At 47.1% G+C, this 26,383-nt stretch overlaps 1 protein-coding gene across 1 annotated transcript in view; it reads left to right on the top strand.

Annotated features, from left to right (window-relative positions):
• The window catches only part of UNC13C (unc-13 homolog C), a 130,796-nt gene that overhangs the window by 36,292 nt on the left and 68,121 nt on the right, over positions 1-26,383 (top strand). Inside the window, exons 5-9 of the mRNA XM_081839403.1 lie at positions 1,902-1,980; positions 12,345-12,416; positions 19,404-19,623; positions 21,480-21,707; positions 24,552-24,693. Coding sequence (XP_081695529.1) covers positions 1,902-1,980; positions 12,345-12,416; positions 19,404-19,623; positions 21,480-21,707; positions 24,552-24,693 — 741 coding nt within the window. The remainder of the gene's footprint in view (positions 1-1,901; positions 1,981-12,344; positions 12,417-19,403; positions 19,624-21,479; positions 21,708-24,551; positions 24,694-26,383) is intronic.

Below are 26,383 nucleotides of genomic sequence, written 5' to 3'. Positions count from 1 at the left end.
GCTGAAGCAGAAGAGCCAGGAAGACCTCTGGCAAATCTCTGGCAAGATTTGGCCAGCCACAGGACAGTTATTGCCACCCCCACCAGCCAGCTATTGCTTTACTGTTGCATTCAACACCTAACCAAAAAATGCCTGACCAAAAAATGCACAGATCAAACTGGTGCAACATCCAAAGAGCCCTGAATCTGGATCAGGCCAGAGGAGACCCATCTAGTCTAGCATCCTGTGGCCAACCAGATGCCCATTATGGGAAGCCCACAAGCAGTTGGTGGCCATCATGACAACTTGGGGGGAGCAAGTTTCATAGTTTAGCTCTGTGGAGGAATCCTTCCTTTTGTCCTGAATCTTTCAGTCATTGGAAAACCCGGTTGGGTCTGAGTTATCATGAGAGAGGGGGAACAACACCTCCCTCACCCCGTTCTCCATGCAGCTCAGTCAGTAGAGCATAAGACTCTTCATCTCAGCATTGTGGTTGGGCAAAAGATACCTGCATTGCCGGGGGTTGGACTAGATGATCCTTGTGGTCCCCTCCAACTCCATAATTCTGTGTGGCACCATGCACAATCTTAGGGCTTATTCGCACTTACCTTTTGCCCCGCCTTTTTCCAGGCACAGGTCTGTGCTTTAAAACTCTGTCTCCAAGCTCTCTTCTTTTTGCGCTGGAGTTTCCCCCGCAAAAACTCATTCTTGAAAGCTAAAGCACAGCAGCAATTTGGGTTTTCAGCGAGTTGCACTCCAATACAGATTTAAAGAGCAGGTTTTCACAGGGAAAGCTTTGGAGTAACAAAAAGGGCGCTTGGCCCTGGAGCTTTAAAGTGAGGACTGTGCCTGGAAAGCACAGCAGAAGGGGAAGTGTGCCCTTACACTCCTGTCATGAGTTAGTCCAAATAAAGTTGGATGTTTCCTTCCTCCCTTGCCTTTAAAACTGGTTTTAAATGGATTTAGGTCAGTTTACTGAGAAAGACTTTGGCACTCTATATTCTTTTATTTTACATCAAATGTCCCCAGTGCTGTTCCCCCACTGGATGCCAAGTGCACATCCATCCTGCCTCCAAGCTCGAATTTGGTTCAGTGAAGTACAAAGTGTCGTATTATGGAAAGTGTGTCATTGGCTCAGCAGCAGGACTTCAGAGATGATAGATAGATGATAGATAGATAGATAGATGATAGATAGATAGATAGATAGATAGATAGATAGATAGATAGATAGATAGATAGGAGCATGGGTCGGCAAACTAAGGCCCAGGGACCAGATCCGGCCCGCAGTCAGTCCAGGAATCGCCGTGTGGATCAGCGAGGGGATTCTGATCATTTGGGCTGCGCCATTTCCCCCCCCCCCTCACACACACACACCTCCTCCCTCCCTCCTCCTGGCTTCTCCCCACCCTGCCTAGAGGAGGAAGGGGGCTGGGCTTTGTTGAGCAGTGGTTGGCTGAGCACCATTTTAAGCAGCCCCTCTCTGGAGCCAGCCCTTTTGCATCGCTCATCGTCCCTCCGCCGCTGCCAGCCCCTGCCGCTTGTAAGGCACAGGTAAGCAGCCACTGGGGCTCATCCAGTGCTGTGGAGAAGGGAGGGGAGAGTTGGGGGGATTTCCCCCCCAAAAATATAGTCCAGCCCCCCACAAGGTCTGAGGGACAGTGGATCAGCCCCCTGCTGAAAAAGTTTGCTGACCCCTGGCTTAGAGCTGTGCAGGAGCTTCCAATGTGATGCTGCAGGTCAGAGGGCCAATGTGATCTTTGTTGTCATTCACATCCCTTTTTCACAGACCTCAGACATTCCAGCGCTGTTTTTAATTGGTCTTATAGACTGTGTGATTCTGTGAAAGAATGTTTCTTAAAAACCGATGAAGAACACTTGTGATGTTTCTCTCTGTATTAGCCCATATTTTCTCTCTTCTTCAGCCCCAACAGTGCACTGTATGGAATTGACAGCATGCCAGACCTGCGCCGAAAGAAGACGTTCCCCATCGTCAGAGATGTGGTAAGTTCCTGGCGTTGTGCTGAACATGCGCCCCTGCATGCAATGACCGGCACCTGCTTTTCCTGGTCACAAGGGCTGTGCTGTTCCCTCCTTCACTTTGGAATTAAGCTGTGAGCAAGCCCCGAAGGAGGGGGCTGACTTCACCCTGGCGTAGGGTCCAGCAAAGCTTAGAACAACATAACCTGTGGAGTCATCATGACCAACAATTAGTGATCTAGTGGGAGTGATCTGTGGCAACATGTGAGACCGCAAGAGAGTCACCTTAGTCTCCTTCCCATTCCTAATAAGCGTGCTACATGCATGCAGACTTTTTCACATGGATGTGTGTGTTTTGCACTTCTCTGTATTAGCTGTGGAATCTATATTCAGTTCTGGGAGAAATCTGGAGTCCAGATTTCCAGTGAATGAGGTTACAGAGTAGTTGAGAGTCCCCCAAAGATATTCCAAATAAAACAATATTATCGTTCCTTTGCAATCAGATGTTTGCTACCATTTGCCACTTTCTCAATACAGTGGTACCTTGGTTCTCGAACTTAATCTGTTCCGGGAGTCCGTTTGACTCCTGAAACCATTCAAAAACCAAGGTGTGGCTTCCAATTGGCTACAGGAGCTTCCTGCACGCAAGCAAAAGCGACAGAAGCTGCGTCAGACGTCCGGCTTCCGAAAACGTTCACAAACTGGAACACTTCCGGGTTTGCGGCATTTAGAAGCCAATTTGATTGACAACTAAGCCATTCAGGAACCAAGGTACCACCGTAAAGCTGTACTTTGCATTAACTGAGTTGCAGTTGTGCTCATGAGAGGGAGAAGTGAACCATGGGGCCTCTGTGTTTTTCTCTCTCCCGAGTCTCTTCTTATATGGATTCGTCCAATTGCCTGTATGGATGTTTTTGAAATGGAGAAATAAATGCCAGCAGTTAATGTGGTTTCTCTGCTGCTTAGATACCAATCAGCTTATTAAGTGTTGCTTTGCCTTGTCCCAATAACACCTGACTATTAATGTTTTCTCTAATTTCTTCCTCATCAACACTGGATTTCCCAGGCCATGGTAAGTGCTTCTCTGTTGATGAATGTTTTGAAATGTCATAATTAATCTTTTGTGTTCCAGGGCAGCTATTTGCTGAGGAAGAGAATTGCCTCATCATAAGCGGCACTTTAGTGCTAAATGGGTTTGCAAAAGAGTTTTGAGACCTATTTCAGAAGGAGAGGATGAATGTTGGAGCCCTGAAATGACTTGACTGGGTGGTACATCCTGGGACTGGCAGTGCAGTCTGCTGCCATGTCTGTACTGTTCAGAGGTGGGCCTGAGGCTGCAATCCTCTGCCCTCTTACTTGGGAGTAAGCACTGCTGATTTCAGCGGGGCTTCTTAGACATGTTTCTTCAGGTGTTCTGAGCCACAAGGCTGTATCTGTGCATGAGTCATAAGAATCGTAGAATCGTAGAATTGAAAGCAGGGTCTCTAGACCCAGCAACACACATGAATCTTTGCCCAACGTGGGGCTCAAACGCTGCTAACACAGGGCTTACTTTTCCTCTGCTCTTTCCAGGCACACATTACACTTTACACTTTACAGATCCATGCCTGAGCACCCTTGCTTTTGCTCTGGAGCTCCCCCCCCCACACACACACAAAAACCCACTCTTTAAAGCTCAATCAGGGTAAATTACAATCTGCAGAAAAGCGAAATTGGCATTCACTCCGATGGAATGCTAAAGAGCAGGTTTTCATAGGGAAAGCTCTGGGGCAACGCCCCTCACCCCTCCCAGGCAATGCTCCGACATGGAGCTTTTAAGCACAGACCTGTGCCTGGATGGAGTGGGACAAAAACTGTGGATAACCCCACAGTAGTACTTCACCAGATGCAGAGAAATACCCTCCCCCCCCAACACACACACAAATAAAGGAGCTGCAAGCCATGCTGTCACTGAGCATTTGGACTCTGCCTCTGCCCTCCTTCCTGCATTTTGGGGAGAGGCAAGGAGGGGCAATTGGTTCCCAAGGGAGCAGGTATCCTGGATCCGTGCCTTCCTGCTGTGTGCCCACCTTGGCACAGAACGCTGCTTCTAATTAAATGGAATTAGGAAAGGCCCCTTTCCATGGCCTCTGTTGTAGAATGGCAAGCATCTGTGAAAGGTCTGGGATCGTCACGGGCTCTTCCTACAGATTCTCTTTCCACCCTTTCTCAGGTTGCTCCCCCAGCCCCACCCAACGCCAGTTGCCCTGATGGCACTGGCCTGAAATGCCCTTGCTGAGATGCCTTCATGCCTCCTTACACATAAGAAAACTCACTCAGGATAAGCTCTGGTGGGGGGGCACGGTGAGCTTCGTTCGCTCTCTGCTCACCCCCAACAAGATTATGATTCTCTCAAGTCTCAATTATTGATAAAGGCGTGCTACCCAATTTCTTTTTTTTTTTTTTAATAATATTTATTAAAGTTTTCCAATTAATTACAAATTAATAAAACATCCAATTCCAAATCTTTTTCCAATTACATCCTTTCAGGACTTCCCCTTCCCTCCCCCCCTTGTATTCCAAATCTCTCAAATGATCTCAACAAGTTCTTCTCCTCAATTCAAACTTGTTATCCTTAACCCAATTTTTTTTTTTAAAAAAAAACATTATTTTCCATTCCCCTAAAATCGGCTTATTCCCACCACGAGTTCCCCACTTTAGAATACCATGTAGATGTATATAGCCTAAATAAAACATAGTTTACGCCTTTAAGGATTCCACATTTCCCACCCCCCCTTTTCCCGGTTGCGTTCCCAATGTTCCTCAATGTCCGATATTTCCACGTCTCTCTAGATCATAGTCCTTTGCCAGTCCTCTTTAGTTTCGAATGTCCAATCATGGAAGGATTCTGTCTCAAAGAGAGGCCCATTTTTTCCATCCAGATTTTTATATCCAGGAGTGAAAAACTCCAAATTATAATCCTTAAACTTGTCAAATCTGGATGTCCCAAATGTCCCCACTTTTAACTTGGTCCAATTCTTGTTATTTTATTGTTCTTATTGTCCCTGCTTTCCTGCACAAATGTCCTAATTCCAAAAGTTAGTTCCTTTACAGAGGCTTGTTATTCAGAAACAAAACATTACGTCAAGTTCCTTTCATTCCACAACAGATGATTCCATTGTCTTCTTCGGTGTAGTGGCCTCTGTAGTCATAATAATGTTCCATTTCTGCAGTTTCCCAGGAGATAAACAGTTCAGTTCCAATTTCCAGCTAAAACTTGTAATGTCCATCGGCTCCTCTAGGTGGATTGCAAAAACTGAGTTCTCTTCCAGATCGCGTCCATTAGCCCTAGTAACTTTGTAATCCTTATTTAAAACAATTTGTATCCAATTTATAACAAATATAACCAGCAAAGTCCTTGTAACATAGTCTCTATCTTATTTTCCGCTTTGACAGCTCTTTGACAGCTGTCAAAACTTGCCTTTCTCCTCTCCAAACTCCGTCATCGATCGCTCCCGGGGTTCCAGGGGGGGTTGTTTTTAAGTCCGAATTCTACTTTCCTCCTCCAGCTCAATCTCATATTCTTCACTCGTGAGGTTAAAAACTTGCCAAAATGATGTTACTCCGATCTTAGTTATCAGATCCTTTGCTTTGACCCTTCTACAATGGAGGGGGTGGCTGACTTCCTTTTTTGCGCCTCCCCCGCTCGCTCCGAAATTTTTAAAATTTTTGTCCCTCTTTTTAGTCCAAGTTCCAATTACTTACAGGTTGTTCTTTTAGGTCCGAATTTTCAAAGGAAGAAGCCAGCGCTCTCCGCCGAATGGCATGCGGCTTCGCACGGCAGGGATAGCAGAGGACTCAAAACACCACGCTTCTCCCCGGCACCCGATCCGTAGCCTTTAAAAAGGCTCCTTCACGGGTCGGGAGGGCGCTAACGGTGTCAGCCGAGTCTCCATGTCCACGGCCCCCGTGGCCGTGGTTTTTAAGGGTCCCCGCATCGCCGGTGCGGTAGGACCCAGCCCCTGCCGTGCAGGCTCCCTCCGGAGCTCGGAGGGAGTCCGCCATTCGGCGATGGCGCCGACCCGGAAGTCCGCTACCCAATTTCTTCCATATGAGCTTGATGAATATTTTATAAAAACATAATTATGTACATTCCTCCTCCTCCTCCTCCTCCTCCTCGTAAAAGGCAATCTGGAGGAGATTAGCAAGGAGGCTTGAGTGGGGCGAAGGTGCCTTGCTGGGTCATCCGTCTCAAAATAGATAGGGCTTCACACCCCCTCCTTCTCTTCCTTCCCCAAGAGAACCAGCCTGTTCTCTCTGCTGGTCCCTGAGCAGCTGGGGGAGGGGAGTCCCTGCCGCCTCTCCTGCTCAAGGCCCATAAAGCATTTTTCTGGCTAAGCAGGTTGGAGTGGGGCTCCTGTGGAAACACTCCATGAAGCCGTAAGGGGGGAGGCAGGCAGCTGAGGGAGGGGAGAGGATCTGCCCTTGTGTGGCAGCAGGGTTGGGGAGCGCTTGAGGGCTGGTACCTGAGGAGCCTGGCCTGTGTTGTCGGAGTCGAGTGTGGATTTCATGCTCTTTATTCAGCTCATAGTAGTGAGGAATGGAAGTTCCCCCGAAATGTCTGCTTTATATACATTATTTACACAATGGGCCCCACGTGATTGGTTAATTCTGGGATTCTCCTGTAGGCCAATCAGGTTGCGGATTCACTTCTACCTGGAGTTGGATTGGTGACTTCTGCGGACCAATCAGACTGCTGCATTCTGGATCCTATTGTTCTAGGACCAATCAGACTGCTGCATTCTGGATCCTATTGTTCTAGGACCAATCAAACTCCTGCATTCTGAATCCTATTGTTCTAGGACCAATCAGACTGCTGCATTTTGGATCCTATTCAACTCAGTACATAACACGATCTGAGGGCGCGAGACATAGCAACCCCCCAAACCAGCTTCTGTCTCCTGCGGGTTCTAGTGCCCCCCCTTTTTAGAGACCCTTTCTGGCAACATGGAGCCCTCTCCCAGCTCTCTCCCCATCCTCCCACACTGTCCACTTGGTTCAGGTGGAATCCTTTGAGGGGCCTGCCATCTGCGCAGCAAGAGCGTCACGAAAGGCTCCACATCTCTCTGAAGGGAAATGTGCCGCTGTTTCGTGGTTGCTGGTTTTATATAATCGTTAACAGTCCATGCAAGCCCTGGAGGGTGAAAAGATTTCTCTGACTAACCTTTTACCTTTTGAATTTATTGGTGGTTCTGTCGTACTTTCCAAAGCACCAGAGGAGGTGCTGTGAGCCTGGATGGCATCTAAATAAACTTCCTTGAGTTGCAGCCTAACTGCAACACCCACAGCACCCCCAAGCAGCACCCCCACTCACAGAGAGAGATGGACATAGTAGGGTTCAATGGGATTTTTGTCGTCGTCCCCGAAAAACCCCCTCCTCTTCTGCACCTATGCATTTGTCCCATATGGTCGCTGAGACCATATGACACCAATCCTGAAAGACCTACATTGGTTCCCAGTACATTTCTGAGCACAATTCAAAGTATTGGTGATGACCTTTAAAGCCCTAAATGGCCTTGGCCCAGTATACCTGAAGGAGCGTCTCCACCCCCATCATCCAGCCTGGACACTGAGGTCCAGCTCCAAGGGCCTTCTGGTAGTTCCCTCACTGTGAAAAGTGAGGTTACAGCGAACCAGGCAGAGGGCCTTCTCAGTAGTGGCACCCGCCCTGTGGAACGCCCTCCCATCAGATGTCAAGGAAATAAACAATTATCTGACTTTTAGAAGGCATCTGAAGGCAATCCTGTATCGGGTTAGGGGTTTTCTAACTCAGCTTGAAATCTAAGCGAGGGAAACACTCTGGGACCTCAGTGAGTCCCCTCAGTTTGAAGGTGAGCATTATGAATCATCAAGATGCATATTTCAAGCCAAGAGATTATGAACTTTGGCAGACCTCTCCCCAACTCCATGCCTCATCACAAACAACTTTTGCAACTCCCCTCAGCTTCAAAATGGAGTTACCATGCAGGTGGGGGGGGGGCAACAAACACAAGTCTAAAACTCCCTTGGATTCTCAGACACAGTTCTCTGGGTCCATCCCATTCCCTTCCCCACAGGGTCCCTAGGCAGCATCCATCCTTGTGGCATCTCTCAAAAGTCACACACACCCAGCATTCCAGGAGTGGTGCTTTGAGGGCTGAAATTGGGCAGTTAAGCCTTTGTTTGGGGGCCTGAATCATCATCCGGCCTGCTCACTATCTCTCCCTTTGTTGCGGAAAAGCTAATCTGTGTAATTTCTGTACATGAATGTGCTGCGTTGATTGGAATAAAAGAGAGAGATGGAAGCTGACAAGCAAACAGAGTTATTTCATTATTAATGGTTAGCCGAGGAAATTAATTGTGAATTAGCGTCATGATCCCACCAAATTGCTGAGAGTTTGCAAACAGTAACTTGTGAGATTCATTTATTAACCGTCACACACTGATAATGAACCAAACCAAATACGACCGTGCCAAAGGTTCTTTCTTACATCATAATTAGTTTCATGGCGTTAATCATATTATACACCTCTGCAAGTTTAGCTATTGTCAAGGGAGACATTGAAAATTGGGCAGACGGAAGAAGAGAGAGACACTGAGAGGCTTTATTAAAATATAGGCAATTTAAATGGCGAGCAATATTAAAGCAAGGCCATTAGTTCACCGTCATCCGAACTCTCGGCCTCCAGTGTAGGGGCTTCTGCTGCCCACGACTCACTTAAGCCAGAGCCAAGCTGTTGGCATCCAAGTCCCCCAATGGTCCTGCTTATGGGGAGAGCAACTCTGAGCAGGATGATACCGCTCTCAATGCAGCATTAATAATACAGGATTGGAGTAAACAATCACGTGAATCTGGGGCTAATAGCAGCTTTCTGCCTTGGACCATTTTTATCTTTAGTGCACATGAAAATGGTTGATACAAAATGCTTCATGCTGTGAAACGGCCCTTTTCAATTGTGATTTGTGATTATGAAGAACATTCACAATCCTCTGAAATACGGCCGTTGAATTCGGTTGACTTGTTTCCCATCGTTCTTGCAGTAGGTCAGCCCAGGTTCTCCGCCTTTTCTGCGTTGCCAGGTGTGAAGAGGGTGGGTTTCCAAGAGCCAAACATGGTTGAGGACATGTAGCACAGCTCTGTGAACTGTCCCCACAAAGAAAAGATTGTGAGGAGTTTCTAGTGTTAAGGTAGCCTTGAGTCAGCTCACAACCAGATCTGTAAATCCCACAATGCTGTTGAGCTGAACTTGGAGCAGGCAAATTCCCAGGACTGAGAGGGGCTATGCAACTGGATCTGTCTGCCTGTTGTTCACCTTGGGATCAAGGCAGCAGGGCAGACTAGCAAGAGCAGGGTATGTTTTGGGTTTTTTTGTTTTGTTTTGTTTTAATATCCTTCAAGGCATGCCAGTGGTTCTGTTAGAGACCCTTCCTCTGGCCGAAATCCACTCCTTTTTGTAAGAGAGTTTCTGCAAGGGAACTGGCAGACAGATTGCGTCTCTCCCAGGACAACCTGTAGACCCTGTGGGTGGTGGGATTAATCCGCCTAACTCTGTGCTTGGCAGGGTAAAGTTTCTTCTTGGTGCACCTTTCATTTGAATCCTGCTGTTTTCAACACTCACAATTGGATTTAGATGTTTTTTGTGTTTTTTTAAATAATATTTATTAAAAATTTTCAAATATAACAGAAAAGAAAAACATCCAAATTTAAGGCCTTGTTTTCAATGTCATCTTTCCAGGACTTCCCCTCCCCTCCCCCTCTTGTATTCCAGTTCTTTCAAATAGATTCAGCAAATTCTTACCCCAAGTTTTAAAGTTATTATAATTAACCCAATTTAAAAAATATTTTCCCATCCCCTAAAATCGACCTGTTCCCTTCCACGAGTTCCCCTCTTTAGTATACAATACAGATTAACATAAAAAAATAGAAAAAAGAATAAAATGTAATTTAACACCCTTTGGATTCCAAATTTCCCTCCCCCCTTTCCCGGTTGCGTTCCCAATGTCCGTCAATGTCTACTGTCATCCTGGAGCTCCCACATCTAAGCCATAGTCCTTCACCAGTCCGCTTTGCCGTCTTTTTAATAGTCTTTGCCGTCTTTTGGTCATCTTTGATTTCGAATGTCCAATCTTGGAAGGGGTCTATCTTCCAACTTTGTCCAGTTCTTGTTATTCTTGTTGTTCTTGTTGTTCTCTCTTCTCCTCTTTTTTTTTCTTTTTCCCTGCTCTCCTGCACAAATGTTCTAATTCCAAAAAGCTTGTAATTCCTCTACAGAGGCTTTGTTATTCAGGAACAAAACATTACGTCAAGTCCCTTCCATTCTTCAATAGATAAATCTATTGTCTCCTTTAGTGTGTAGACCTCTGTAGACAAAATAGTGTTCCATTTCTGCAGTTTCCCAGGAGATAAAAAGTCCGATTCAAATTCCATGCCAGCAATACTTGTAATGACCCACAGCTCCTCTAGAGGGATTATAATAACTCAGTTTCCTTCCCGATCACACCCACCAGTCAAAGTAACTTATTATTCCTTGTTTTAAACAGTTTATATCCAATTTATAACAAATGTAACCAGCAAAGTCCTCGTAACAAAGTTCTCTTTTTGTTCTTCAGTTTTGGCAGCTCCTTTGACAGCTGTCAAAACCTCTATTTCTCCTCTCCCGGCGCTCTCACGGATCGCTCCCGGGGTTTTTCGGGGGGGGGGGTTGTATTTTAATTCATATTCCACTTTTCTCCTCCAGCCCAGCTTATAATTTTCCATCGCGAAATTAATAACTTTTATCAAAAAAAAAAGGTTGCACTCGATCTTAGTTGTCAGGTCCTTTGCTTTAGCTCCTCTACAACAGGGGGGAGGCTGACTTCCTTTTTGCACCTCCCTCGCTCGCTCCGAATTTAAGAAAAAATTTGTTCCCCTTTTTAATCCAAGTTCCAATTACTCACGGGTTATTCTTTTAAGTCCAGATTTTCAATGGAAGAAGTCAGCGCTCTCCGCCAAATGGCATGCGGCTTCACTCGGCAGGGGAAGCGGAGGACTCACAGCACCACCACCCCCCTGTCACCCGCTCCGTAGCCTTTAAAAAGGCTCCTTCGCGTGGTCGGGGGGGCGCAAACGGTGCCCGCCGAGTCACCATGCCCATGGGTTTCAGCGCCCATGGTTTTTGAGGGTCCCCGCGTCGCCGGCGCGGTAGAACCCAGCCCCTGCCGAGCAGGCTCCCTCCGGAGCTCGGAGGGAGTCCGCCATTCGGCGATGGCGCCAACCCGGAAGTCCTTGGATTTAGATGTTTTAATGGAGCCAGAAGCAAGTTGTATATTATTTAAATTCAGTTGGCACCATCGCAGTTTTGCCTTGAAATTCAACTGACAAGGCTTAATACTTCAGTAAAGGGTTTTGGTTTTTTTCATCTTGGTCCTAGAGATTATACAGTGTTGGAAGAGATATTGTTGGGCAGGAGAAGTGCAAGGCAGAGGGGGTGAGCTGAAATATTCTCTGAGCAGTTAAAATGGGCGCAGGTCTGTTACCTCAGGCTTACCCTGCTCCCCACCCGCCTGAATAAGACTCCCCAAATACACACCTTCCTGCTTCATCCAGCCCTTCATCAGCCATGGTTGCCCATGTCAGTGACTCTGTGTGTGTGTGTGTGTGTGTGTGTGTGTGTGTGTAATTTATGATTTTCAGTTTTATAGATTTCAATAATTTTATAATCATTTTAACATTTCAAAACTTGACTTCCTTCCCCTTCTTTCTGCGGTTCCTTAAAATTATTTTTAATATTTTCTGCATATCCAAATTAACTTAATTTGCTCATTTATTCATCTACCTTAAATATTTACTCTTATAAAACTGCAGGTTATTACAATAATCCTGCCAATGTTCTTATCTGTTTACAGTTTGTTCATAAATATTCCATAAATCATTTCCATTCCTTTATAAAAAGTTTGTTACCTTGATTTCTTATTTTTCCAGTAAGTTTTGCCATTTCTGCATATTCCGCAAGTTTTTGTCTCCATTCTTCTTTTGCTGGGACTTCTTCATCTTCCCACTTTTGCCGCTGGAGTCACATACATGAATAAATTTCTATGCAGTTTGGGTAGTTCTGTCCCTATAATTCCCAAAGAAAAGCTTCTGTTTTGCAAACGTTATTTTAAACATCTTTTTCAATACATTGTATTTCACTTCCCAGTAAGTTTTATCCTTACTACAAGACCACCACATATGATAAAAAGAACCTTCTTTACATTTCCCACACTTACCTGATTTAGCTTTATATATTTTTGCCAATTTACTTGGTAATACAGTAGATAACATCGATAATATCATTTTTATATCATTTTCTGTAAATTTTATATCTTCTGTGTACTTCTGCCTTCCACAGACCCTTGCAACCCGGAAGTCTGGGATCTCTCTAGCCATGGTCATCCGGACATCAATCGACAATGAGGAGATGGTAGGAGAGGGGGCTGCTTAGCATGTTTCTTCAAGGGGCGGGTTGGCTTCCTTTAAATGGGGGGGGGAGGGGAGAGTATTCACCAAAGTATTTAACGCCTTCTGTTGGATGCTGTGCTGTTTCTGCTGGCTACCCGTTATGAAAGTCGGAGGCTTCCTGAAGTTGTCTCCTGTGTGGTCATCTTGCTGAATCGAGAACGAAGTGTGCTCCTTCTCTTCTCTCCATTGTCTCCATGTCTGTTCTGGGAGGAATGTCAAGCAAGAGATTGCAGGTGGCCAGCAGCTGAAGAACCTCCCCTGGGTGCATGTGAGGTCCACCCAGCTCTAAGAGGTCCATTCAGCATCTTCTCTCTCTGCCCCCAGTGCCAGTGGTCTAGGGCTGACCACATTTGTATAGCAAGCACTCAGTCAGATAAGGAGGTGGCTACTCCTAGCACATCCATCCACACACACACACACACACACACACACACACACACACGACAATACTTCCCCTAAGAACAGAGCTTTCCAAGCTTTCCATGTCGGTGACACACTTTTTAGACATTTTGCAATACAGTAATTCAGTTTTTCTAGCAAACCAGAGGTTAAGCTAACCCCTTTCCAACCCCGGGAGGAGTGCAGGTAGCGTTCGCACAACTCACCTGCCCACTACAGCCGACACACTAACGCAACACGCCGTTTGGAAAGCTCTGCCTTAGAAGTTGGGCCGTGGCAGACTGAAAATGAAAGCAGCATTTGGCTCTGGGAAATCATGGATTCCATAGCAGATTCCTTGCAACCAATGGCACATGTGGCTCACGCACATGGCTGGCTTCTAAATTAACTGCTCAGGAGAGGCACCTGAGGGGGGGGGGCTGTGCAAGCAGCTGAAGGGAAGCATCTGCTGGCCGTGTGCTGGAAGCCACACAGTGGCTCCACGAGGAAGGCGAAGCACAACGTGAAACGAGGCCCTTCTGAGGTCTGGAGCTGCCTGTCTCTCGACAGTGTGTGTAAGGAAATCCAGAAGCAGGCAATTGGGGGAAATAATGCCCGCAAAATGAAATTGCCCAAGAAATTCTGGTGCAAAGGGATAGGAGAGCCTGCCCCAACTTGCAGTTTGATTGCTTTCTATCTTTTTGGATAGCTTTTTGCTATGTTCTAAATATTTGTTGGTTTGTCCTCACAAGAAGGTTGAACTATGGCTGCCTTTGGAGACGGTTCAAGGCTGGATTAAGATGGGAGGGGGCTAGTGCCATTCCCAAAATAAGACACACCCCCTCCCTTCCAAAAGGAATGCATTTATCTGAAAAACTTAACAAATGTATTATTAAATAAGTTTTATGGACTACAAGAAATATTCTCTGAGCATGTGCAGTTTCAAAACACAAACTAACAACATTTTAGTAACTTTAATAACCAGAAAATGCTCTGAGCACGTGCAATTTCTTATCTTAAACCCTTTTTTCCCTCTCACATCTTAACTTGGGTCAGTCGTCAACACTCAGCCTAACGTACCTCACATGGCTGTTGTGAAGATGTAGAAGAAGGCATAAAATAGCTCCAAAAAGAGACTTCTATCATAGAATAGACATCAAATTCTGCTTCCTTTAACCAGAGTAGTTTATCCTTGTCCTATAAAGCCACGTGTTTTTCTGGATATGATACACCACCCTGCGAATTAGTGTAGCACCAAGGCTTCAACCACCCTTACCTGAGCCTGTTTTACATATGCACATTTATTTAATTGAGTTATTTATTTTACATCTCACCCTTCCTTCCCGAAGGAGCCCAGAGCAGCAAATGCAATTAAAATTTATAAAAACAGTTTAAAGTCTTCTAAAAAGCTGGTTAAAAACTACTAAAAAACATAGTCTCCTGCATGGACAGCTAATAATTTCAGGGTTGCCAAGAACAGATCAGACAGCCAGAGGAGTTCATGTTTTTAGAGTTTCCCTTAAAGTTACTGATGAGGGCGAAAGAGTCACTTCAGTAGGGAAGGTATTCCACTCACAATATCATATAGCCTGTTACATATGTATATGTATATGCAGCCCCTAGAGAAATTTAAAAATACAGTGGTGCCTTGCAAGACGAAAAGAATCCGTTCCGCAAGTCTCTTCGTCTAGCGGTTTTTTCGTCTTGCGATGCAAGCCCATTGACGGCTTAGCGGATTAGCGCTATTAGCGGTTTAGCGGCTTTTAGCGGCTTATCGGCTAAGCGGATAAGTGGCTTAGCAGATTAGAAAAGGGTGGGGAGGAAAAAAAACCCACAGGAACTCGCAAGACATTTTCGTCTTGCGAAGCAAGCCCATAGGAAATTCGTTTTGCGAAGCACCTCCAAAACGGAAAACTCTTTCGTCTAGCGAGTTTTCCGTCTTGCGAGGCATTCGTCTTGCGGGGCACCACTGTAAAATAAAAATGATTGTGCTTGCAAAGATTTGGGCCACGTCAAACTGCGCTTCTAACTTCCCTGCTCAATATTTGTGCAAGGGAAACTGAAATCCCCAATTCATCCGGTGTAAGTTTCCAGCTGTACGATTTCAACAGCTGAGAGTTTCTGAGACCAGAAAGAAAAAGTAGAAGACATACCCGCCCAAGATCTACCCCTCCCCAGCCACCTGTAGAATGGAATCATAGAGCTGTAGATTGGAGGGGGTCTTCCAGTCCACACCGTGCAATGCAGAGCATCATTCTGATCCATGTTTGCTGGTGGTTTCTCCCCCCTCGCCCATTTATTTGCTGCCTCCCCCATTCTCTCTCCAAACTGACTTGCATAAGTGTGATCAGGAGCAACCCCCCCACCCCCCGACCGCTTGGGCGTCTGGCTTATTGATTGCAGCCAGGCCTGAAATTCCTTGGCAAGAACTTCTATTGATTGTCCCTCTCTAATTTTATTTGCTCTATACTTTCGTAAATAGAATATTCATCTCTTTTTTTAACTCAAGAAGACTTGGCTGCTTTCTCCCTTTTGCCTTTACCTTGAAGGCTGAGCCCCTAGAACAGGGGTCAGCAAACTTTTTCAGTAGGGGGCCGGTCCACTGTCTCTCAGACCTTGTGGAGGGCCGGACTATATTTTGAAGGGAAAAAAGAGAACGAATTCCTATGCCCCACAAACAACCCAGAGATGCATTTTAAATAAAAGGGCACATTCTACTCATGTAAAAACACGCTGATTCCCAGACCGTCCGTGGGCTGGATTCAGAAGGTGATTGGGCCAGATCCGGCCCCCGGGCCTTAGTTTGCCTACCCATGCCCTAGAAGACTACATTAGGTTGAAGGTGCCTTTCACAACAACCCCCCAGGAGAGCTTCCACACACCCCTTTGCCATGGCCTTCAAAACCCTCTCAGGGTCTCCTTTGCCTTCAGAGAGAACTAAATCGATTTATTCACACATGTTTCCTAACAGAAAAGAGAAAGAAATTACAATATAAGAACAGTAAAACAATACAGCAGAGAACAAAATGTTTCGTTAAGGAAGAACTTCATATATATGAGAATGAAGAATAAAGTGGGACATGACCTTGAATTCTTGGGTTCCAGTGATTGAAAATAAAGCCCAATGTCGGCTAAACTTATTTGGATCCTTATTTTTTTTTGTATAATATGAATGTTCACTAAGAAATGCTCCATCCCAAGCTCTGTTAAGTCATTGTATGAGATCAATGCACTTTGGAGGTCTTTAGTCCTGTTTAGACAAACCTATCCAGATACTTAGAAAGTTGAGGTAATTTTTGTCTGCTTTCATATTTTAACTTTTGCACATTTTGAAGTAGAATTGTGATTTTTTTTCTCTCGATCATATTTTCAAAAAATCTTTCTGTAAACTGCTTCAAGGTGTGCTTATTTTCTTTTTCTTTTTGCAATTCAGCTGCCTATAAATTGTATTAAATAAATAAATAAATAAATAAATAAATAAATAAATAGCTTCTGCCCATGGATGGGAGTGTGACATTACAGGGCAGCCATAGCCCTTGGATTATATAGTTAACCAGAAATTTCTTCAGCAAATCCCCATAAAGACTTGTAGCCTGGTCTGGATAGTCAGTAAAAGAACCGAGAACCCCCTCTGTCAGTCGCACTAATCAGGTGCCAAGGTTTCTTCACACATCAAATATTATCCTGTTCCTGAATCTAAAGGCACAGAAACTCTTTGGGGACAATAGCTGTGTCTGGAACACGGTTCACTCTGAATGTTTTCTCTGCCCTTGGGAATCCATCTCCAAGGCAAATGTCATTTCTTTCTGATTTCTTTCCGCAGGGCCTGTAAGACAGAGTTGTTCCCCCTGGCCTTTGGCTTGGAATCAAATTGATCCCCTCCCCCTCTTCCTTTTTCCTTTCTCCTTCTGTGATGAAACTCCTATTTGGGGACTTCCCTGGCTTTTTTCTGGCCCACATAGGATCAGTCTGGATAGCTGGCCTTGGTGAAGACTTGACGTTTTCATCCCCCAAAAAGTTTTTATTTGAGTTCCTACTGAAATGAGGGTGCATTTTAATGTTGTATTTTAATCTTGTTTTTAAGTTGTATTTCAATCAATTTTTTTTATACTGGTGTTAGCCGCCCTGAACCCGGTCTTGGCTGGGGAGGGCAGGGTATAAATAAAAGTGAATAATAATAATAATAATAATAATAATAATAATAATAATAATACTCAGAGGACCTTTCACTCCCTCCCTTCCCACTGAAGTCAGGAAGGGGGCAGGCAGAAGCCCCCTCCCACCCCCAGCAGCAGCAGCATATCAAACAGCTTCCTCTCCACCCCCGAAAGAAAATATTACAGGAATCCCGCAACTGGGAATGGAGGAGATAAATGGTGGAGGTGTTAATGCTTTGTTTTGTTGGTTTAATTATTTATGTTGTCTTTTGTACTGTGAACTGCGGCCCCAGGATCTCTTGATGAAGGGCGGTATATAATAATAATAATAATAATAATAATAATAATAATAATAATGAAGTAGGGAGATGCATAAGCGGCAGCTGCCCGCTTGCTTGATCCTAGGAAGACGAGTGCAGTCGGCAGCCATTGATTCCAGGTTGCTGGAGTTTCCCCCAGAGCGTTTACTTGCTCATTTCCCCAGCGTTCTCCCCTTTGTCATCTGCCAGTGTGCCTTCACATTTTAGGCTATCAACATATTTAGTTATTCCCTTCCCAAACCTCCTGGAATGCAAAATTAAGCATTAGCTTGGAAACAATTTATGAGGGCCATTTATGTGATAGCTTTGCAATGTGTTAAGCACATTTCACCCTTTCTCTTTTGCAGAAGCCCAGGTGTTGCCTAGCCCTTTCTCAGTGTGCTGTGTGTGATAAAAAGCAATTGCTGCTCTCTTGCAATGCTCCCAGCTGATGCTTTTGTTTTCTCTACCAATCTCTTTGCCCCAGTTTGCATTTGGCAGCAACAGCTCTCTGGAGTGCTTTCCCCATGTATATATATATTTCTATGGAGGTGTTTTCCTGTGATGCTCCGAAGCACCATCAGAGGTGGGCCGGATCAGCCCCCAAACTGCTCAAGTGCTGAGTATCCCTATAGTAGAGCCTTTTCTAGCTGACGTCAATGGGAAGCCAGTGCTGACTCAAACCCCCTTCTCAGGAAACCATCCTAAGCAGACCGAAGGGTGCCATTAGGAGAGCTGGAGAAGGCAAGGCAGATGATCTGCTGCTCTGCAGGGGCCTTGTTTGTTAGCACTGGACTCGCTTTCAATGCTAATGGGACCATCTCTGGTGCTAATTAGTGGATTGTGTGAATCAGCACCCTGGAGATAGATGGGCAGAAGCATCACATCTGAACCCCTTCACATCTGAAGCAAGAGATTTTGCCTGTGACTTAGCATGTAGCCACTCAAGGCACAGCGTTCAGATCAGAGAGTTCCTCTTTGCCCTCACATCAGAAGAGAACGCTTTCCTTGGCCAGCAAGTGCCACAGTCCTTGAGACATGGTGGAGTCACTGGTCCAGGCCACTGGGTTTCACTGGGAGTGAAGCTCGCAAGAAAGGACTTCTGGTATCCTGCGAGCAGCTGGCTTTGCTCCCCTGCTCTCATGGCAAAGAGCCATGGCGTGGGCTGAGCAAGTGTCACCATGTGCCACCCCAGAGGCAAGAGCCTGTGTGTGGCAAATGAGTCAGGGAGCTGTGGAAGAAGGAGGGGACGTCTGCCAGCCCCCTGCCTTTGTCCAGCTAAGGAAGCCATTCTGGGGAACTGATTCCCTGCCCCCAGGAGCCCACACAGGTGTCTCCTGAGCACCAGACATGCCAGCATGGCATAAGTGATGTGAGGCTGCAGTCTTTGTAATGGCTGCCTGATCACCATTCCTTTCTCCTTCTGGCGACATATTTTTCTGCAACCGTCTCAGAGATTGCAAGGAGCCAGGGGCTAACTTCTAGGCTCAGGGGGAAAGGGTCTCCTGTGCTGTGAGAGAACAGTTTCCTGGTACTATTGTCTTTTTATAGATCTTCTCAGAATGTACCTGTATAGATATAGGTATTATTATTATTATTATTATTATTATTATTATTATTATTATTATTTTGTGCCCTCTTGGCACAGTGTCCTGTGTGGGGAAAACCCCTGTGCTGCCCTAAATCTGGTGTGGACACTGGGCAGCCCCCAGCTCTCTCTGCAAAGACACACCAATGCTTGACCAGCCCTTGTGGTGCTTTTGAGCACCTTCCTCTTCCAAGGGCCTCAGAGCAAGTCAGCAAGAGCTCGGCTGACAAGAGCCTCTCGCACTGAGGCACGTGCTCTGCAACGCTTCAGCAAAAGCTTTGTAACAGGAGCTTGAAGATGCATGAAAGAATGATTAGACCAGTGGTTCTCAGTTGGTGGTCTGCAGACCCCACCCAGGAGCTCCGTGGCACCATTCACATAACCAAAGCTTCCCCAGGGATCGAAATTTTCAAAAGTAGGGAGTCCGTGGCTTGGCTTTTGTAAAACAGGAGGCCTGCAGTACTTAGCCAATTGGGAACTGTGAGCCGCTTTGTTGATGTGTCTGGATGTGTTTTGTGTCCCCTCAGAAAATGCACGTCTTCAGAAAAACCCTTCAGGCCCTCATCTACCCCATGTCCTCCACCACCCCACACTACTTTGAAGTGTGGACGGCCACCGCCCCCACCTACTGCTACGAGTGCGAGGGTCTCCTCTGGGGCATCGCCAGGCAGGGAATGAGGTGCACAGAGTGTGGGGTCAAGTGCCATGAGAAGTGCCAGGATCTCCTCAACGCGGACTGTTTGCAGAGTGAGTATTCTGAGGGGCACCTGGTGTGGGCACAGCTCCTGCCCTTCTTAGTGCCGCTTGCCCCTCCCCCTTTGCGAGGGGGGCAGGGCAGGGCCACCTGAGGCAAACTGCAAAATGGTGCCCTCACCCCTCACCCCGCCTGGTAAGAAGATCTACACCAGGCATAGGCAAACTCAGCCCTCCAGATGTTTTGGGACTACAATTCCCATCAGCATTAGCTAACAAGACCAGTGGTCAGGGATGATGGGTGTTGTAGTCCCAGAACAGCTGGAGGGCTGAGTTTGGGGATGCCTGATCCACACCAAAAACAAGGGAAGACACCAAAAACTACATCAGGATCTGCTGTCTCTGTGGATCCTGCCACCCACAGTGTTTGCCTCACCCTGCCTCATGGGTGTCCCAGCTCTGGGGCATGGGATCCTCCTGTGGTTTGGGGTGGCAACAGAAGCCTGTTGGAGCAGCCCTGGCAGTGGCAAGGGAGAGTCTGCTTGGCACATCGCAAAGCCCAAGCAAACGCTTGGGCTACTCGGATGGCAATGACACCAACAATCTCACAGGGGCTCCAGGTGGCAGGATGGACAGTGAAGTGGCTGAGTGGAGGTGACATAGTATCTCTGGGCATGCAGGCACCCCTAACGCTGAATGGGTCTTGTGCTTCCCCCAACCCACCCTGCGTTCTGGTCTCAAGGATCTTCCACCTCATTTGGGTTTCACTCAGTTGGGCACTGTCTGCATTTAGCTCCAGTTTCACTGGATAAAACTCTTCCTCCTCCTTTGCTTTTAAACCCACCAGGTTTCCAGCTGGCTAAAGAGATTGCATGAGGCCCTTTGTCACCTCTCGCCAAAAGCCATCCAGTGGCCCAGAGACCTCTCTCTTCCTCAGTCTCTCCTCTGTTGCCGCGCTGCTGCCACCTGATGCGCAGGCCCCCAGGAGTGTGGCTTGGCTGCCTCATGGCACAGAAACAAGGGAGGCTTGCTGGCTGCTCTGGTGTCATTTGTCAGCATTCTACTTCGCCCCCTGTGACCTGCAGCCAAGCAGAAAAAGATGGGGTGGCCAGAAATGCCACCTTGCCTTTTCATCTGCGGCCACCATTGCCCTCCGTCCCCAGTCAGTGCAGTTGGTCTCTTGCAGCCTATGCTAGGCTGATCCAGGCAGGGATGGGCTGCAAACGAGCCTCTCTAAAGCCCACCACCAAAGATTCCTGGTTGGGTGCTCTATTGTACTGTGACACCCCTACCCCCTTGGCAGTTGACCTCTGTGATCCACTAGGAATCCCATTATTTTGCAAAGATCCAGAAAAGTCAGAATATTGGCATCCCTGGCTTTGCTTCAGGGCAGGAAAAACCATCATTTTGGGGGATCAGCATCTGTGCCAGACTTCGGGCTTCCATTTCGATGTCTTCCTGGAAGCCCCTCCAGGCATGAACTGACGTCACAACATCAAGGGGCCTCTCGTGTGTGCTGTGGTCTACGTGCACCACACATGGAACCAGATGTCCCTGGTGGAAGGAAGGGGCTTCATCCATGCTGTGCAGGACACACAGAAAGCAAGCGGAGGGTCCGCTTTCGCCAACCTTATGCCCTCCAGCTGTTGTGGACTACAATTCCCATCATCCCTGGCTAGTTCAGGTTGTCCAAAACAGCTGGAGGGTATCAGGTTGGCAAAGGCGTCAATGAAAGACCCGCCTGGCCAGGCACCTTCTGTGTCATTGAGGGCAGCTGTTTTCCAGATTTCAGCAGCGTCACCTTCTCCTCATAGAAGGTGACCCAATATTACTCCAGCTGCTGCAATGACAACTACTGCTAGAGTAGTGCATTGTTAAATGTTGCTAATGCTGTTGTTATGTCACCTTAGGGGCAGCGGAGAAGAGTTCAAAGCACGGTGCTGAGGATAAGACCCAGAATATTATTACAGCAATGAAGGAGCAAATGAAGATCAGGGAGCGAAACAGGCCAGAAGTTTTTGAACTGATCCAGGAAATGTTCCAGATCCCCAAGGAGGACTTTGTACAGCACACCAAGGCAGCCAAACAGAGTGTCCTGGATGGGACATCCAAGTGGTCAGCAAAGATCACCATCACGGGTGAGAGGATTCCCCCTTTTCAGCTGGAGAACTCTCTCTGGCCAAAGCTCCCTTTTCCCTTCCAGCCCAGGTGGTTACAAAATGGCATTTGCAGAATACAAACAGAAAGAGGGTCTCTGGTGTGTGGTTGTTTCTCTGGGTGTGCGAAGTAGAAAGATAGTGTACACCCTGATCTCACAAGGTGGTCCATGCCGCCTCCAAGCTGGTGCAGAACAGTTTGCCACCTTGAAACCCCCCAGTGGGGTGAGGACTGCAAGCAATTCCCATTTACACTTTGAATGCCAAACTTTTTGCATAAACAGTTTGTGGGAGGTAGTCAAAGTAGCCCATAACTACATCTCCTCTGTTGGGTGCTTCCTTGATTTCATTCATCTTCAGGGGGATGATAGCACATCCCCAGTACTTAATTTTTTCCCCCCAAGAAACAGAATATAAGCATAACATTATCATCCCCAGTACTAAACTGTACTTGAGGCTTGGTATCACCACCCACAATGATTTTGCCAGGGAAGTCTGTCTCTTTGGGGATTTCTAGGTTGCTAGACTCAATGCCCTATTTGATGTACAGAGCAGCATCACCTACAATAATCCTTCCTATAAAATTTAGATCTGGTCAAGGCAGCAGTTGCTGCAGGTGACTTAAGATGTCCTCAATGCAGCCTAGGAGAACAGTTTGTCCAGTAGCCATAACAACTGGGTGGTCCACAGGGCTTATAAAAGCCTTGGTTCATGATACTGTGTTGGTGCTGGCACCCATCTGTCTCGGGAGACTGTGGAATGCGCCTCCATGGGTGAAGTCAAACTGCTGTGTTAGCAGCAACGAAGTGACCTCCCCCGGGCTCAAACTTGGGCAGTGTATATGGAGGTCCTGGGCAGCCCAGACAACAAGACCTCTCTCTTAGCCTTGCTGATGTGGTCCAAAGGAAAACAGAGCAAGACGTTTGGCACCAGATTGGCTGTAGGAGTTGCCCAGAGGAGACATCACAGGCACCATCCTGGTTTGAGAAGCCACACAACCTCCCTTCCCCAAGATCTGCAGACTTTCTTCTGAATGGACCCACCCTGGGGGGGGGGGGAGAGAGACAGGTCTGCTGCTGAGTCAGATTGCGGGGGCGGGGAATGGGACAGGACAGGACAGGGACACAGCATTCTGATCCCATCATTTCTCTGATGAGGCAGTTAATGAGCTGGGCTGTCCCTACTAGTGGCAGTTCAAAAACGTTAACTAAATGCTCCTGTCTCGATGCTTTAAATCACGTGGATCCAACTTACAAAGCAAATATTTGCTGATGGTCAGAGGGGGGCCGAGGGGAGGGAGCGTGGCACGTCCCAGTTGGCTTTCAAGCCGACGGAGAGACTCGCACAGTTATGAATTGCGATGGAGGAGTCAACTGACAAGTGTTTGTATTTATAGCAGCATAAACACACATTAGCGATGATAAATCCTGACATCTGTTTTCTTGGCGAAAGGCAGCTACAGGGAAGCTGGCTGTCTCTGTAACTGGAGGTTGTAGCCGGGACACCATGCTCTGCAAGAGGGAATGGCTCAGGAAATAGGCTCCTGGGGTCTGAAGGCAGCTCTCGGGGTGGAGGGGGGGGCATTGGAACAAGCATCTTGTTCCAAAGTAATACCTGGACATTTCTCCTGGGAGATGTTTCTTGCTCTGGGGGAGAGGACAGCTTACCTTATGGGAGAAGGAGCGGAGCACAGTGGGTCAATGTCATGGCTTGGAAGGTGCAAGGAAACACCTGGAGGACCACCTGCTATTGGTAATCTTTGAGTTGCACAGAACTCTGTGTGCTCTCAGAGCTGAGAAGGCACAACTCTTTTTGGGCGAGACCAGAGCAGAGTCCTCCTTGCATGACCGAGAGGAGGCCAAGTTTGTTTTCTCCATTCCCCCCACCCCTTGGGGGGTGGAAATCCTCAAAGGCCTCGCAGCCTGGTTCTCACATTGTCTCACTGCATTATTTGTCCTGTTTTGTTGTTGTTTTTGTAATGGTGTTGTTTGTTTTTAACACCTGCTTGAGTGGTGTTTTTTCTCCTGCATGGATAATCCCCGTGTAGGACAAAAAAACTGCTTGTCCTTCGGTCACCGTGTCCGAAAACTAAGCCTTTGGAAGAGGCAGCCAGCTCCTCCCCAGAGCCAGCCAGGATGTCAGCCAAAGGGAGGTGCCAGGAGAGAGACACCCCCTATAACCTCATGCTGGCATTTCCTGCAATGCTTACTGATAACTGGGAATAGAGCCAGGCCACCTGAGCTCTTTGCTGACTGTGGAAGGGTAGCCAGCCTTCGCCCTGACCCAGCTGTTGGAAAGCAACTCTTTCTACATTCCAGAGAATCTGGAACTATTAGGAACACAGGAAGGTGTCCTCTACAGAGTCAGGCCATGGAGCCATACTGCTCAGTCTTGTCTACACTGACTGGCAGCCAGCGGTCTCCAGGGTCTCCAGCTGGGGCAGGGGAATAGCTAGGGTCTGGTTAGGTCGGCCCTTGCCAAGGGCGCAAGCCCAGGGGACACAAAAGACACGCTGCTCTACTCTGGCTCAGAGTACCGGGGGGCTCCTCCTTCATCTAAGAACACTGGAAGTGGCCTCATTCTGACTTAGTCCACCTAGTTCCATCACCTTTGAGCTGGAGATTCTGAGGACTGGACCTGGGACCTTCCATGTGTTCTTCTGCCCAGCACCAGCCCTTTAACCCCTTTTTTGCAGGGGGGTGGGTGGGGACACTGGTCACAACGCCGTTGGCCAGGCCTAGTTTTATCAACTTGTGTCCTCCACCTCTCTCTCTCTCTCTCTCTCTCTCTCTCTCTCTCTCTCTCTCTCTTCCTCCTCTCTTGCAGTGGTCTGTGCTCAGGGCTTGCAGGCCAAGGATAAAACTGGTTCCAGTGACCCGTACGTCACAGTGCAAGTGGGCAAGACCAAAAGGAGGACAAAAACCATATTTGGGAACCTGAATCCAACATGGGACGAGAAGTTCTATTTGTGAGTATTCCTTCCTCTTTTGGCTTTCTGGGGTGCATTACTCAGGAGTAAATGTTGCCTGCAACACATGCCATTCCTTACTCCTGTGATTCATCATGTTTACCCGGGTGTTTGCATCTTGGGCCTTATTAAAAGCCCGAAGCCACAGACTCTCATTGTGGCTTCTAACTCACACCCAAAATGTGGGTTGGTGTGGACTTCAAGTTCATGTGACAATGATGCTGGAGTGCAATGGACCCAGGGAAGCATGGCCACCCTAGGGATTGAAGGTAGATTCAGTGGTCTCTTTGGGGAGGGGGTGCCCTCAGCCCTTCCTTCATTTGGCCAGGGGGCCGGGGTGGCATGGAGCTTGGAGCATATGTGAGGCCACCTCTGGTGACTGTAGAAGCCAGAGAGAAAGAGCAAGGTTGACTATTTGGCTGCTCCAAAGATGGAGTACCAGCTATTAGAACTTAACACCAAATACAGCAGCCAGGAATATGTCATTGTGCTGGAAATGGGGCCATTTGAAACATCCCAGTGGTTTTGCATTTAGCATACAATAACTGCAGGCCTGAAACTGTGGAAATGGGCTCTCTCTGGAGCATTTTTCTGGGGGACATTGATTTCTAGATTGGAGAGGATGCTGGGATCTGCCTCCGGGATGTTCAACTCAATTTAGTGGCATGCAATTTCTTATTAGATTATTGTTATGTTCAGCTGCATAATTTATAAATATGCCGTAATGAAAGTGGAAGTATATTCACGAGACGAATGCCTTCCGTTGGTGTGTCTGGCGTTGCTCTAGGAAGTTAGAATTTTAAAAATGTTTTTAATAAAAGATGTCTTCTCAGGCAGATCAGGCAATGGCAGGAAGAAGATTTTGCTTTCCTTCAGAGGCGGGAAAAACATCTTTCTTTATGAGTTGTGCACCTTATGGATGAAGGCCTGGGACATGCTGGTGTCTGTTTATAGCTTAATCATAGCTGATCCAGGACTTTTATGTGGCCAACCTTGACTTTAATTGGTAGCTTGTGAGCACCCAGCCAGGCAGTAGATGAAATGCAAGATGGGGTAGGTGAGAGGGGACCCTTTCTTTGGCAGGATGCCATATTGCTGGCTTGGCAAGGAGGCATGGATATTTATTCCTCCAGTGAGCTGCTGCCAATCAGCGTAGACAGCATAGAGCGGGATAAAGTCTGCCTCCTCTCTTCAGGTGATCCCAGGAAGGGGCTTTTCTGGAGAGATTATGGAGACTGTGGCCTATTCCTTCCTGGAAATGCTTATTTCTGGCTAGGCCCATTGCTGGGAATCACATCTGCTGGAGGCCTCTAATGGTAATTGGAACATGTGGCCATAGACTCTAAAAACCCCTGACCATGTTTGCATCTCTGAGCAGGTTTGCTGAAAGGGCCTCTTCCTTTCTGAAGCACGATGAGGATTCTGAGAAGGGAATGGGGCCTCTTGCATTGAACTGTGAAAGCAGGAAGCAGGTGTCTGAGCAACAGTTTCAGTGAGCAGAATAGCAAAGGCACTTGCGGGTGATGATGGAAAAGAGGTTCACTGGGTGTTCATTGAGCAAATGGAATCTGGGCAGAGATTGGGCAGAGGGCTGGACAGCCTTGTGAGGTTTGCCCACTCAAACAAAAGGCCAAGGGGTCTGGGTGTTGTCTTTGGCTGGGTGCCCGTGGCATGGCATAGGATAGGATAG

Source organism: Podarcis erhardii (genome assembly GCF_964252035.2).
Source record: "Podarcis erhardii genome assembly, chromosome: 14".
Classification (NCBI taxonomy): Eukaryota; Metazoa; Chordata; class Lepidosauria; order Squamata; family Lacertidae; genus Podarcis; species Podarcis erhardii.
The sequence above is the reverse complement of the archived record's forward strand: the minus strand, read 5'-3'. Positions and strand labels throughout refer to the sequence as shown.